The sequence below is a fragment of the Myxine glutinosa genome, chromosome 6 (assembly GCF_964187855.1).
Source record: "Myxine glutinosa chromosome 6, kmMyxGlut1.1, whole genome shotgun sequence".
NCBI classification, from domain to species: domain Eukaryota; kingdom Metazoa; phylum Chordata; class Myxini; order Myxiniformes; family Myxinidae; genus Myxine; species Myxine glutinosa.
The window spans coordinates 129,790,001-129,804,187 of NC_136266.1; the positions used below are offsets into that span (position 1 = coordinate 129,790,001).

The window sequence follows — 14,187 nt, forward strand, 5'->3', positions numbered from 1 at the left end:
GGAGTCACTTGCTAAGCATGCATCTCTAAATTGTTGCAGTCTTTCAAAGTGCAGAAGACGACCTGTTTCAATGTCCCTGAGAAAGACTTCCAGCTTGCTTTCAAATGCAAACACTGCTTGTTGAAGGGATGAGATTGTATTTCCAATACCTTGCATTTTCACATTGAGCTGGTTCAGATGGCCAGTTATGTCCACGAGATAGTGAAACTGCAGGAGCCAGTCAGTGTTGTCTAGCTCAGGATGCTTGACGCCTTTCATTTCAAGAAAAGTCCGGATTTCACTCAGGCAAGCTGCAAAACGGCTGAGCACCTTCCCCCTTGACAACCAACGCACGTTGCTGTGTAAAAGCAGACCGGGATAATGATTCCCAACTTCTTCTAACAGAGCTTTAAACTGGCGATCATTTAAAGCTCGGGCAACAATAAAGTTGACCACTCGAATGACCAGCGACATCACCTCACCAAGCTCCTGGCCACACATCTGAGCGCAAAGCGCCTCCTGGTGCAGGATGCAATGAAAACTTAGGATGGCTCTCTTTTCATGTTCACGGAGAAGCGCTACAAATCCTTTGTTCTTCCCCAACATACAGGGTGCACCATCAGTACAGACAGAAATAAGTTTATCCATCGGTAGTTTTTTTTCTTTAGCAAACTCCATGAAAGACGTGAATAAATCCTCTCCTCTTGTTGTCCCTTTCATTGGCAAAACAGCCAAGCTTTCCTCACGCAGTGTGTCACCTGCAGCATACCTGGCAATTATACTGCACTGAGATAGATGGCTAACGTCTGTTGACTCATCTAACGCGAGAGAAAAGTATGTCCCGGCGTTTATGTCCTTAATTTGTATTTCCTCGACTTGATTTGCCATCATGATGCTACGATCGTGCACAGTTCTTGCTGACAGGGGCATGTCTTTTATTCGTTTGATTATCTTGTCTTTATTTGGGAAGTCATCAAACAGTTCATTGGCCACATCAAGCATGAATGTTTTGGCATACTCGCCATCTGTGAATGGCTTTCCATTCCTTACTATTGCCAAAGCACCCGCAAAGCTAGCGGAATTCCCGTCACCTTGCTTGGTCCACACACGTAGTTGCTGCTGACTCGTCTGCACTCTCCGCTGTAGCTCCTCGCATGCCCTTTTCCTGCTGTCCCCCGCTGGATATTTCGATGCAAATTAAGCATGGTGCGTATCGAAGTGCCACTTTATATTTGACCGTTTCATCGATGCAATTTTATCATTGCATATTAGACATACCGCAGATCCTGCTCTCTCACCAAATCCCAAATCTCACAAAATGTCTCACCAAATCTCACCAATTCCTCTGTCCACGCAGCCTGGAATGCACGGTAATCATCGTCTTTTTTTCTTTCGCCATCTTTTCCGTTACAAGGGTTGAAGCGGATAAACTAGTTGGCTATCTGATAAAATTGATTTCTTCACCTTTACAATGACGCGGACATGCTCGCGAGCCATTGGTTCCCGACCCAACCCACGGGTGACCCGTGACCCGTGAAATTTATCTTCAAAACTAATTTCTGTTTACTTTAAAATGACACAGTATTATTAAGAAATATCACAAGTATTTTAAAATCAGTTCCAAACTGATTTTAATTTTTTTTAATTTTTATTTTTTTCAACTCAAAATTGTCTGGGAGCCATATGCCGTCACCGGAAGAGCCATATATGGCTCGCGAGCCATAGGTTCCCGACCGCTGGTCTAGACTCTAGTGCATCTGTTTGTCTGTATGTCAGTCGCCTACAGGTAACAATTTTCAACCGATCTTCACGAAACTTCAACAAATGGTAGAGTTAGTCATAAGCAAGAAGCCTATTGTTTTTAGGGTCAAAGGTCAATAGGTCAACATTGGCCAAATTTCACCAACTTTGTCAAATTTCTAAAATCCTCAATTTTCATCCGATTGACTTGAAATTTGAAGAGGATTTGCATATATGGTCACTGAATTTAACCACCAATTATATTTTAAGTCAACATAGGCCAAAAGGTCAACATAGTCTGAATTAATAAAATCCTCAATTTTCATCCGATTGACTTGAAATTTGAAGAGGATTTGCATATATGGTCACTGAATTCAACCACCAATTAATATTTTAGGTCAACATAGGCCAAAAGGTCAACATAGGCTGAATTAATAAAATCCTGAATTTTCATCTGTTTGACTTGAAATTTTAAGAGGATTTGCATATCTGGTCACTGAATTCAACCACCAAGCATGTTTGAGGCCAACATAGGCCAAAAGGTCAACATAGGCCAAGTTTCTAAAATCCTCAATTTTCATCTGACTGACTTGAAATTTTAAGATGATTTGCATACGATGTCACTGAATTCAACTACCAATTATTTTGAGGTTATCATAGGCCAACAACTTATTTTCGGGATTTCGCAAGTATCGTGCGATGAACGACATATTTCTTGTCTTGTTTAAATGTTGAGCGTAAAAGCAAGGAAGGAGCAGGTACTGTTTTTAAAGCCTTTGGTACGACTCGGCCAGTGTTTGAACTGCCGACCTCTCCGACTCAAAGCGGACGCTCTAACCATTATGCCATCATTAAGGGTTTCAGACCAACATGATACTGACAAGTGAATATTTTAATCGTTACTTTGGTATAGCACATCTTTGGAATGGGTGGTGCTTATAATATAAATGCCACGTCTCAATTAGCAATGCCCCCAGTTTTTGTAGAGTCTACACTTGCAAAAAATATGCACATATGAGTTCTGTACGAAAGTAAAATAGGCCCTACACATCTTCTGGATCAGATCAGTTTACGCCGTGATGGATTACAAGTGTTGTGACCTCAATGCCATGGCATTATCACTTGCATGTCTTGCATCAAGACACATTTAGACAGGCCACAGAAAAAATTAGCACAAAACACAACCATTACTCATGACTGACTCATGCTTTGTTTTTTAAAACAGCCGTCTGTGCCTCAATTGTGTAAAAGCAAAATTAAAAAAAAAATTCGGGAAAGAGGATAACATTCAACAAAATTGGTGACAGTTACTTCCTGGTGCACAAAAGTCATGCAATTCCAATAAAAGATTGTCTGAAGGTGCTGGAGCAATTAATTTAATCACAGCTCTCTCAGAAAGGTGTGTTCTTCAGACTTGCCCTTTTTGTTGTGGGGAGTGTGTGTGGGAGAGGGGGAAGTGAGGCAGAGGATTGGTTGAAATGTCTTGCCATTTATAAAATGATATGTCTTTAAATAAAGCTAAGACAAAATCCAAAAGCAAATACAATACTCACAGCACTCCCAGACATGCCGACATGCTGCTCGGCAAGTCCCAGAAAAGACTGCAGTGGAGTTTTGTTTCCTTTGGGAAAGATTGAATCCAGGTATCAATCACTGACAGGTTATTACAGATCAGATACACGTTTATATATATACTAGCCGAAAGCACCTGGCATTGCCCGGGTTCTTTTTGAATGAATTTACTACTATAATTCAGCTTTTACTCATGGCGGTAGAAGATTGACTACTATAATTCAGCTCAGCTTTTAATTGCGAAATGGGCCCAGCCTGGCAAAGGTGGGCCTCGACCGGCCTCGCCACCTAGCCTATAACCTTCCCTGGGCCCGTCCCGACATTTTTTGTTTTCGAGGTTTCCTCCCATCTTTCACCGTTCAGGAGATTAGCGCGTGCAGACAAACAAACAAACAAACAAACAAACAAAAACTTTCTTTTATATATATAGATATATTACCAAGATTGAAAGACTGTGCTCAATTTGACTCCTCCCCTGCTCTCCCTTCTTCCCACCCCCCTTCCTCCCCCCACAACCATTAGTTTAACAGAGTGAACCTTCAAGAATAACAATTCAACCACATTCCAAGCCAGTTGTAGTGAGTTCCGTTGCACTTTGTACGTCTAAACACTGTTAAAGTAGATGAGGATATTTATCCCTATTCCTAAATATGTAACATAACTATTGGAACCAAATGTTACTGCATTAAAGCAGAGAGTTTGTTCAACATAACCCTTTAGGGAGTGTTGCGGGTTACGATGCAATACTGGTAGAGGTGTTGCAACATTATTGTTATGTCGGTGGGGTAGCAATATGTAGAGCCAGATAGATCTGTGTAGGTAGGTATTCGTCTGTCGCGGTAAGGAATCTGACCTGTAATAAGTTCTGTGTGTTTAGGCGATTTGTCGGTTAAGATGTATACCTGTGGACATACCAGGATGTTCGTGTGTTAAATAGAATAGGGATTAAAGAATAACGCCCCTGTGTGTCACACCTGGTAGCCAAACCTTTGTCCCTTATGGCAATGCACACCTGTAGACACGTAGTTAGGTCCCTAGTGCAACATTAAATAATTCCCTTCCCTGACAGTGACTTCGGAGGAAACCAGGCCAGGACACCGACGATGATGGCTGCCGCCACCTGCACCTCCGGCAGGCCTATCCACCTCAAATAGCACGCGCTATGACCACGCTACAGGGAACGAGTGTTGGGATGGCGCGGTCTGCGCGAACCTCTAGCCAACGAGTCGGTGGAGGGCACTGATTGGGTGGCGCGCCAGGGCTGACGTCACCACCGCAGGAAGGTTATTTAAGGGAGCGCCGAACGCCATTTGCTCTTGCGGTTCATGCTCTTGGAGATCCAGCAGTTCGTAGCATGTCGGGTTTTTCTTGCTTGCGCAGCTTCCTCTTGCAGCACGTCCTTCCCTGGCTGTCGTGTGTGATCGGTGCTCCTGAAGCTTGGAGTGGTGTACGGACCTCGCGGGCGTTGGCTCGCCATCTGCATGTGCTTGGAGCGGTGTTCGGTGCTGTGGCGCTGGAGCGAGAGACCTCGTGGGTGCATCGGGGCCGAACGGAGCCGTGTTGGACGGCAGCCAAAGACAAGACGACAGGACAGATAAGGCCAATCCCCATTGCAAATTACATGACGAGACATTTCTTTTCGTAATTCATTTTCCCCCGTCTGTGTTTGAGATCTGGTGTGTGCGATCCCAATTTAGGAGTTTTAGATTTATTATCGCGTTTTCCTGTCCCTGCGTTTGTTTTCAATAAACCCTTGTATTATTTTATATTTCCTGTTACACCTGTGCCCGTGTCGAGTTAATTCCCTTGCAGGCTTACAGGATCGGAGTGTCCGTTGGAGTTCGATCGCCGTCCACAGTTAAGCGCTTACGCAGCTTCCACCTTCCTTCTTCCTCCCACGCGACCATAGTAAAATCCGTATTGGGTGTTGCCTCCGAATAAATCCGTTCAGGCCTATCCGCGACCTTCTGGTGTTAACCAGAGTCGCACGACAACTGGTGTCAAGAGTGAGGATCTGGGCCCGTTGGAGAAATTTGTTTTGTCAGCGGGGGAACATCGACACGGTCGGGCATACATCGCGCCCGCCATTTGAATGCAAAATTTTTTAGTCTGAGGCGAAAATTTTGTATAGTCGATTGGGCTTGCACGGCACGAAAGGTGCGTCATTAAATTTAATCGGGTTTTGAGATAAAACACGCGCGGGAAACGACCTTCATCAAAGCGGATGTCGGAGGTCGGTAGAATGGAGGAAGAAAGAATGGGAGATGCGGGAAGCATAGGGGGTGAGTCGGAAGTAATTGGGGTTGAGCGTAGTGTTGGAACTTCCCCCGCCGCAAGGACGGCGCCGAACGATAACCAGGTCTTCATGAAATTTATGATGCAAATGAACGTGCAATTGAATAACAACATGAGGGAAATGAAAAATGGAATGGATGCCCATTATGAGCGAATGGGAAATATAAGTTGATGAATGTTCGAGTAAATTGAAGGAAGAATGAAAGAATGACGCCGTTGGGGCCCAGGAGAAGCCAACGGTGGCAGAATATGAATTGGAACGGGGGGAATTTAAATTGGGAATGGAAGAGAGTACGGCCCATGCAGATGTGCATGTTGTTCACGCGCAGGGAATTGCACCGGGAATGGAAAAATTGGAATCGCAGTGGGAAGGAAGGGAAGGTAGAAATTTAGATGGGGAAAATTTGATTGCGGCATGTGAAGAGGTGACGAATGGGGAATGCCTACAGGTAGATGGGGGGTGCCCACAGGTGAGCGTGGAGTGCCCACAGGTGAGTGGGGAAGGAAATTTGGAATGTTTGGAAAATTGTAATGGAGAATGTTTCCCACATCGTGGCCTGGAGGTTTATCGGGACCGGGTGGATGCCACAACACCCCAACCGGAAGATGAATTAGGAATGGTGCAGCACCAGGGCGGTGGTGCAGAGCAACAGGGGGTAACATTATTGGGGGTCCGGGTAATGGAGCCGGACCGGGTATTTATTGGGGAAGGCCTGTTGGGGCCAGAATTTATGGGGGATGATTATGAGCATGATTTGATCCAGCGGCTGGAGACCTGGGACAGTCCCATAGAGGTAGGGGTTGTTCAGGCCCAAAGGAGTCTGGGTGATGAGGTGAGTCGGTCCGAGGAGGTGGTTGTGTTGACCGAGGGGACCCTCACCGTACACTGCAATTTGGCAACGGAGGCTCCGAAATTGAATGACCAGTTGGGGGAGTGTGTTGGCTCCGGGCTGGATTTGAACCTTGGGGAGTCGGGAAATCGAGCCTCTGACGATTTGGTCCCTGTAGGGAATGTGGAACAGCTGCAGGGAGGGGCAGAACAACCCGAGGGAGTTGTTACCTGCAGCTGCGGTTTGGGACAGGAGATAAAAAATTTTTAAAAGAAAATCTAAAAGAAAATAAAAATGGGAAATTGATTTAGAGCAGCCTTGGTTGGGGTTGGCCCCGGCTCGGGATTCGGACCAAGGGAGGTCAATGGTGATGGCCTCGGGCAAAAGTTGCCCCTTTAGAAATTTGGGTATGCCAGCCAGCTGGGGGGCTGTACTGGCGAGATTTGGACGTGGGGTCCAGCCATGGGTGGCATGGTACGACCTGGGCCCCACAGGGGTCTGGTGGAGTGTGGGGTCCCTTATCCGTCGGGGCGCCGTCCGGGCGTGTGGCTCGGGCCGACAGGGTCACCAGACCCTAGTGGGGGTTAAGACCTCCAGGGGGGTCCGAGGTGGTTTCTCAAGCCTGGGATGGCATGTATTGAGGACCACTAGGGGGAGGTGCTGTGGGTCGCGCTTTGGTGGTGGCACTGCGGACGGCCAACTTGGGCTTGATGTGGTGACCACCCAGGCATGCGGCCTGACACCCTCCTCCTGAGACTCTGGGACAGCCGGCATGTGGTGGCCTGCCATGCCGTGCTGGTCTATGGATGCGGGTCGAACCGAACGGACAGGGATGGATTATAGCCCACTGGACAACCATTAGGGCATCTGTGGAATGTGATGGTGTGAGAGTGACCTTCCACAGATCGTCCGTTATGATTTATGGACTCTCGGTTTGGGAAGAGAGCCATGGGTTTGTTATACTCGGCTCGTTACACATTCCCCCGATTCATGGGCCATGCTCGGCTGGCATGTGTATGGCAAAGCATCTTTCTTTGGTGAGTTAGTAAAATGTGAAAAATGTTTGGCATGGGTAATCTGAGGTTTAGATGCAAATTTAAGGGTGAATTTTGTGAAGAGAAATGGTGGACATTGTTTTGTGACACCATTATTGATCCAGGTGTGTAGACCAAAGTGTTGGAGGATGTGATAAAATTGATAGGGTAGCAGGACACAGCTTCAACTGGTTGCGGGGGCGACTGTGCCGATATTTGGGACGCGGGATCATGGGGATGTAGTTGTGTAGCCTGAGGGTCAACATGGTGCTGTGCGTGTCCGAGGTGTGTGGACCATGTCTTCTGGGTGGGTCTCCTGGTGGAGCATTGCTGTTGACTGGACCTTGGTGTGGTCAAGTGTGGGTGAGCACTGGGGGCTGCAGTTCTGTGGACTGGGGGACGAGGGCGGCGTAGGTGACGTGAGGGGAATGCCACGCACTGCGACCGTCTCCCCCAAGGCCGAGGTTGTGTGTGCGGTAGGGTTTGTTGTGGCAGCAGGTGCTCACCACATTGGCCAGCTGGGGCTGGTGCAGCTGTGTTCCTCGTAGGGGGGCCGAAAGATGGATGGTGGGTCGCACCCTTGTGGACACTCATGGGCCATGTTGGCGTTTTGACTGCTCACCTTGTCCCGATGACCCTTGCACGGTAGAGGTGCAGAGCTGTCGTGGCCACAGGTAGTTGTGTAGTGATGATCACCGTTGGATGCGGATCCACATACCTGCCAGTGTAGTGTGGACAAAAGAGAAATTTGGAAAATTTGATTGGTCCAATGTGAAATTTGGGATTTTTGAAGGGTGGATGGCACTTTGGACTTGACCAACCGGAAGTTACCTGTGCATCAAGGTAGAGGTGAGGCCTTGATGGTTACTGTCCCAGGCTTCAGGACTTGCTTATAGAAATTTGGGGACATGTAATTTGGAGTTGGGAGGCGGGTGAGAGCGATGACATGGCTGGTGAGGGGGATGGAATGGGTGCCACAGAGTCTTGTGGGTGGCGTTTGTGTTAGTGTTGTGGTTGTGCGTTTTCATGTGGTCGTGAGAGTGGAGATAATGGAGAGTGAGTGATGATTATTGGCGCTGAGGAAGTGCCTCTAGCGAATGACTTCCAGCCAGTGTAACGCTAATTCCTGTCACAGGAATTCTGAGATCATATAAGTGGGCGTGGCAGTTCCTGATTGGTTCGTGTTGGGGAACGCCTTCTCGCTGCCGACGTGACGTAAATTTGCGCACGCGCACTGGTGAAGCTTACTCGATCTTACTCGATCCCATATTACATGTACTTTCATTGCATACAAATTATACTTCCTCCTAGAAATTCCATGCCCGAACCTCAGCGCAATCCAAGAGGATTCACTTGTTGGTTTGGAAAATGTGGTTCAATGTGAATGGGATTTTACATGTGGCAGGCCATGGCAAAACTCTTGTAACATCTTTTTGTAACATCTGCTTGGAATTGTGCTGAGTTGTGTTGAAAATGAAATGGCAGCGGGGGAGGAAATGTGTTTTGGGATATTGTGGGTGGGGAAGGTGTGTGTGTCCGCAGGTACAGATCAAGCTCGGAGGAGCGATGCCTGCGGGCCCCCCCCCCCCCCCCCCTGCGGCAATTACCCTTGGCAGCCAGTGGTATCTGGAAATTGGAGCTCGTCGGTGGAGGGTCTGGTTGGGCGCCCTGGGGTGAAGGAGACCCCCGGCAACCCGTGGAGCTGCGCGGCAGCAGGAGGCAACGGAGCCTGGTGTGTGGAGACTCTCACCGGCGAGGTAACGATGGAAAGGGGCTGTTGGGCTGTCACGGGGCCAAGAGGTAAAGGGGGGTGGGGGGGCAATGAACTTGTGAGTTGGTTGACTTGTGTTTGGGACTGTGGGCACCACAGCCTGAAGTGCCCCCACCATCTTTTTGTGCGGTACCTCCCCGCTGCCTAGTTGAGAAATGACATGCACACACGAATGACATCAATGCCATGGTCCTGCCAGGGGGTGGGGGGGGGGGGGGGGTGAAGTACGTGCTTGTAATGATAAAGTGTCGTAATGATTTTTGGAATGAGTATGCGTGGATAAGGAGTTTGTGTTGAATGAATGTGGGCGAAATCCACCGAGCCATTTCACTCACCTGTAACATCAGGACAGGGCCCGTGCAAATTTAGGGGCGCATTGGGGATGGCCACGCAGGTAAGGTTGTGTCTTGTGGCATCCACCGGGGGACGCGGTCTGTAGACCGGGGTATGTACAAATGTTTAATAGAGTTGGAAGTTTTGCAAGTTTGGTTAAGTTTTGTGGTTAAGTAGATTTTGGTGTGTTGTTTGTTTCCTCCCTCCACAGGAACAACGGATGAAATCATTGTACATATTTGCATGATTGTTAAGGGGATTAGCATGTTAAGAAGCACAGGTAGGAAGTCCGACTCACTTCCCACAGCCCTCTTGATTTATTTCATAGGTTAATTAAGTGTGAGACAGTAAGTGTTAAGGCTGGGATGGTAGCGCCTGCAGTGAACCTAGCAGGAGCTGCGGTTCCAGGGGGGGGGGGGGGGGGAGGGGGCTGTGTTATGTCGGTGGGGTAGCAATATGTAGAGCCAGATAGATCTGTGTCGGTAGGTATTCGTCTGTCGCGGTAAGAAATCTGACCTGTAATAAGTTCTGTGTGTTTAGGCGATTTGTCGGTTAAGATGTATACCTGCGGACATACCAGGATGTTCGTGTGTTAAATAGAATAGGGAATAAAGAATAACGCCCCTGTGTGTCACACCTGGTAGCCAAACCTTTGTCCCTTATGGCAATGCACACCTGTAGACACATAGTTAGGTCCCTAGCGCAACATTAAATAATTCCCCTTCCCTGACAGTGACTTCGGAAGGAAACCAGGCCAGGACACCGCCGATGATGGCCGCCACCACCTACACCTCTGGCAGGCCTATCCACCACGAATAGCACGCGCTATGACCACGCTACAGGGAACGAGTGTTGGGGTGGCGCGGTCGGCGCGAACCTCCAGCCAACGAGTCGGTGGAGGACACTGATTGGGTGGCGCGCCAGGGCTGACGTCCCACCGCAGGAAGGTTATTTAAGGGAGCGCCGAACACCATTTGCTCTTGCGGTTCGTGCTCTTGGAGATCCAGCAGTTCGTAGCACGTCGGGTTTTTCTTGCTTGCACAGCTTCCTCTTGCGGCACGTCCTTCCCTGGCTGTCGTGTGTGATCGGTGCTCCTGAAGCTTGGAGTGGTGTACGGACCTCGTGGGCGTTGGCTCGCCATCTTTTTTTTTTTTTTTGTATGCTGAATCGAGGCTCGTGAAAGAGCTAACATTTATTTCACAAACAAATCAACCAGACAAACAAAATATACAAAAAGAGGGAGCGGAAGACAAGATGGGGAGAGAAGGGGAAGCACACAACCACAACATTGGAGAGCAGGGAGAAGTGTGGGAGGGAGAGGGCTTGGGGGCAGGAGGCGTGGGAAGGGGAGGGGAGGGGGGGGGGGGGGGAGAGGTATAAAACACAAGGGGACCGAAATTAGCGGGGGTAGAAAAGATCAAGGTTTTGGATGGGGGAGGATAAGAGTTGGTGATGATCTGCGTGTGCTTGGAGCGGTGTTCGGTGCTGTGGCGCTGGAGCGAGAGACCTCGTGGGTGCATCGGGGCCGAACGGAGCCATGTTGGGCGGCAGCCAAAGACAAGACGACAGGACAGATAAGGCCAATCCCCATTGCAAATTACACGATGAGACATTTCTTTTCGTAATTCATTTTCCCCCGTCTGTGTTTGAGATCTGGTGTGTGCGATCCCAATTTAGGAGTTTTAGATTTATTATCGCGTTTTCCTGTCCCTGCGTTTCTTTTCAATAAACCCTTGTATTATTTTATATTCCCTGTTACACCTGTGCCCGTGTCGAGTTAATTCCCTTACAGGATCGGAGTGTCCGTTGGAGTTCGATCGCCGTCCACAGTTAAGCGCTTACGCAGCTTCCACCTTCCTTCTTCCTCCCACGCGACCATAGTAAAATCCGTGTTGGGTGTTGCCTCAGAATAAATCCGTTCAGGCCTATCCGCGACCTTCTGGTGTTAACCGGAGTCGCACGACATTACTTATATTTAGAGGCCGTGCCAAGACAAAATAAACACAAGAATCAGTTACAAAGGTTAGAAGAGTTCTCTCTGTCTTTTGTTTTGTTTTAACCACCTCTCCTCCAGTCTAGCTCCCTTTGCTCTCTGACCCTCCGCAACAACTCTGGTATATCCCACTCTTCCCTCCAGGGCTACAAAAGCAAGTGCACCACCATATCGTGCAAACCCACATCCTTACCCACAATCTTTTTTTTTACCTCCAATATTCCTCCCTATCTCAACCAACTCTCTTTTCCTGCAAGTTTATTCATTCCCTTGTTTATCTTGTCCAACTGTAGCTCCATTGTGCCACTGTAAGTTCATTGTCCGTTTAACCTCCACCATCTGACTCTTCCACCAGCCTCAATCTTGTAAAGAAAATGAGAGAAAAATAATCACAAAAAGCAGACATACCACTTTTCATATCAAAAAATATATATTGCAACTAGTTTTAAAATACCAGGAACGTCTGGTTAAGCCCAGTGGGCATGGTGGATATTCTATTGAGTTTTTATTTGGAAAGAGGGTTGTGAATGGGGAGCTGCAGATTTTGTGATCAAGTCCTTCTTCATGCTCCAAGAAAACTGTGACTGCATTAAGGCGTAGAATGTATTTGTGCTTTTCGATGTCATCTGAGTTGTCATTCTTCGTGTGAGAGAAAATGCAATACATTTGTTCAGATGGAGCAACAACCATGAGTGAGTTCGTCATTTTATGGAAAAACAAACAAACAAACCTAGCAAATGATACATCAGAGTCCATGTGCTGCGAGAAATTACCATTTATACTTTTACCATTCAAAATCTACATTGAGCATGTTATCTTTGCTTTATAACTCTATTGGACTTTAATGAGTTGTTTAAACTTTGCTTTTGCAAAATTAGATTTTTACACAATGAAAAATTATGGCACATTCCCCCTTTGGCCGAGAAGATCAAAGCTCAGCGCATCTGCTGTTGGGATTTCCTCAATTTATTTTTGCTTCCCTTTCATATTCATCTGCTAGCATTACCTTTTTTGATGAATACATCCAGTTTTGTTTCTTTATCAACCACTATGTAAGTGTAACACTAATTAATTTCAGCTTCTATATAGGCTGACTAGCTGAGGTACCCGGCTTCGCCCGGGTTGAATAAGAATAATACAAATATATGATGAAAAGAACATGTATATTTAAGAGCAATATCACAGTACATTTCCTACATGACGTTTTGTCAATTTTCAATTTCTCAAAACCTCTTGGTATACAACATTTCTGGTTTTCTTACTTGGTGCCAAGACATAAAGATTGCTTGGTTTTCCAACCCTCGAGCAGCCCACGTACAGCTGGCCATGGGAAGTACCCGGCATTGCCCGGCGGGGGAAGGGAGGGGAGGAGGAAGGGGAGGGAGGGGAGAAGTGGGGGGGAGGGGAGAAGTGGGGGGGAGGGGAGAAGAGGAGGGAGGGGAAGAGGAGGGAGGGGGAGGAGGAGAGGGGATGGGGGAAGGTGAGGTGGGAGGGGGGAGGGGGGGAGGGAGGGCGAGTGGAGGGGGGAGGGGGAGGGGGAGGGGGGAGGGGAGGGGAGGGGGGAGGGGAAGGGGAGGGGGAGGGGGGAGGTGAGGGGAAGGGGGTGAGGGGAGGGGGAGGGGGAGAGGAGGTGAGGGGGGAGAGGAGGGGGGAGGGGAGGGGGAGGGGGGAGGGAGAGGAGGTGAGGGGGGAGAGGAGGGGGGGAGGGGGGAGGGGGGGGGGGAGTGGAGGGGAAGGGGGGAGGGAGGGGGAGGGGAGGGGGAGGGGGAGGGAGGGGGGAGGGGAGGGGAGAGTGGAGGGGGAGGGGGAGGGAGGGGGAGTGGAGGGGAAGGGGGGAGGGAGGGGCCCCATCCCTCAATGGTGAATAATCACTTTCAATTTAAAATATATATATTTATTGTATCCAGATCCAGATTCAGATGTTCACCAAAATTGAATCAATTTTTCCTTATCATACACCCCACCTGCTCACCGAGTTTCGTACAAATTAGTCTTCAACTTTTTGAGATATTGTGCTATATATCTCTCAAAGGTGAAGAATCACTTAAAATGATAGTTTCCAGATCCAGATCTTCACCAAAATCTAATCATTTTGTTCTTGTCACATACCCAACCTCTCCACCAAATTTCTTCCGAATCCCTCCATAACATTTTAAGATATCCTGATCACAGACAGACAGACAGGGATGAAAAGATAACCTCCACCCACCTTTAGTGGCAGAGGTAACAAGCATCATGGAATCAATGCCTTTAAATCCACTGCAAAAACGCCAACATTTACTGAAATCCGACGAGCGTCACAAACTTAATACCGCTCAGTTTCTTGTGCAAGTTGATGGTTGCTCACCTTTGCTTTGCACTTTGTCCTGCTCCGACAGGTGCTCGGTGCGTGTACGAGTCACAAGTTCAACGTTGCATGCGCTGTACACCTGCAGAATGGAGAAGTAACCATGCAATAACAACATTATAAAATTGTGATCCGAGTACTGCACAGCATTTCAGAAACGAAGATAACGAGTGCGGGTTGTTACAGTGGGTGCCTGTAACTGACGAGTGTTTTTATCTCTAATCTGAACCGAACACATCTTTCCACATGACTGCTGCGCTCCGCATTTCCCCACAAACATCAACTCTTGCCTT

The 14,187-nt window shown here is 48.0% G+C and overlaps 1 protein-coding gene across 1 annotated transcript in view; it reads right to left on the reverse strand.

Annotated features, from left to right (window-relative positions):
- The window catches only part of LOC137417503 (ankyrin repeat domain-containing protein 13D), a gene marked incomplete in the record, with an annotated part of 53,389 nt that overhangs the window by 16,433 nt on the left and 22,769 nt on the right, over window positions 1–14,187 (reverse strand). Inside the window, 2 exon segments of the mRNA XM_078780532.1 lie at window positions 3,273–3,340; window positions 13,895–13,976. Coding sequence (XP_078636658.1) covers window positions 3,273–3,340; window positions 13,895–13,976 — 150 coding nt within the window.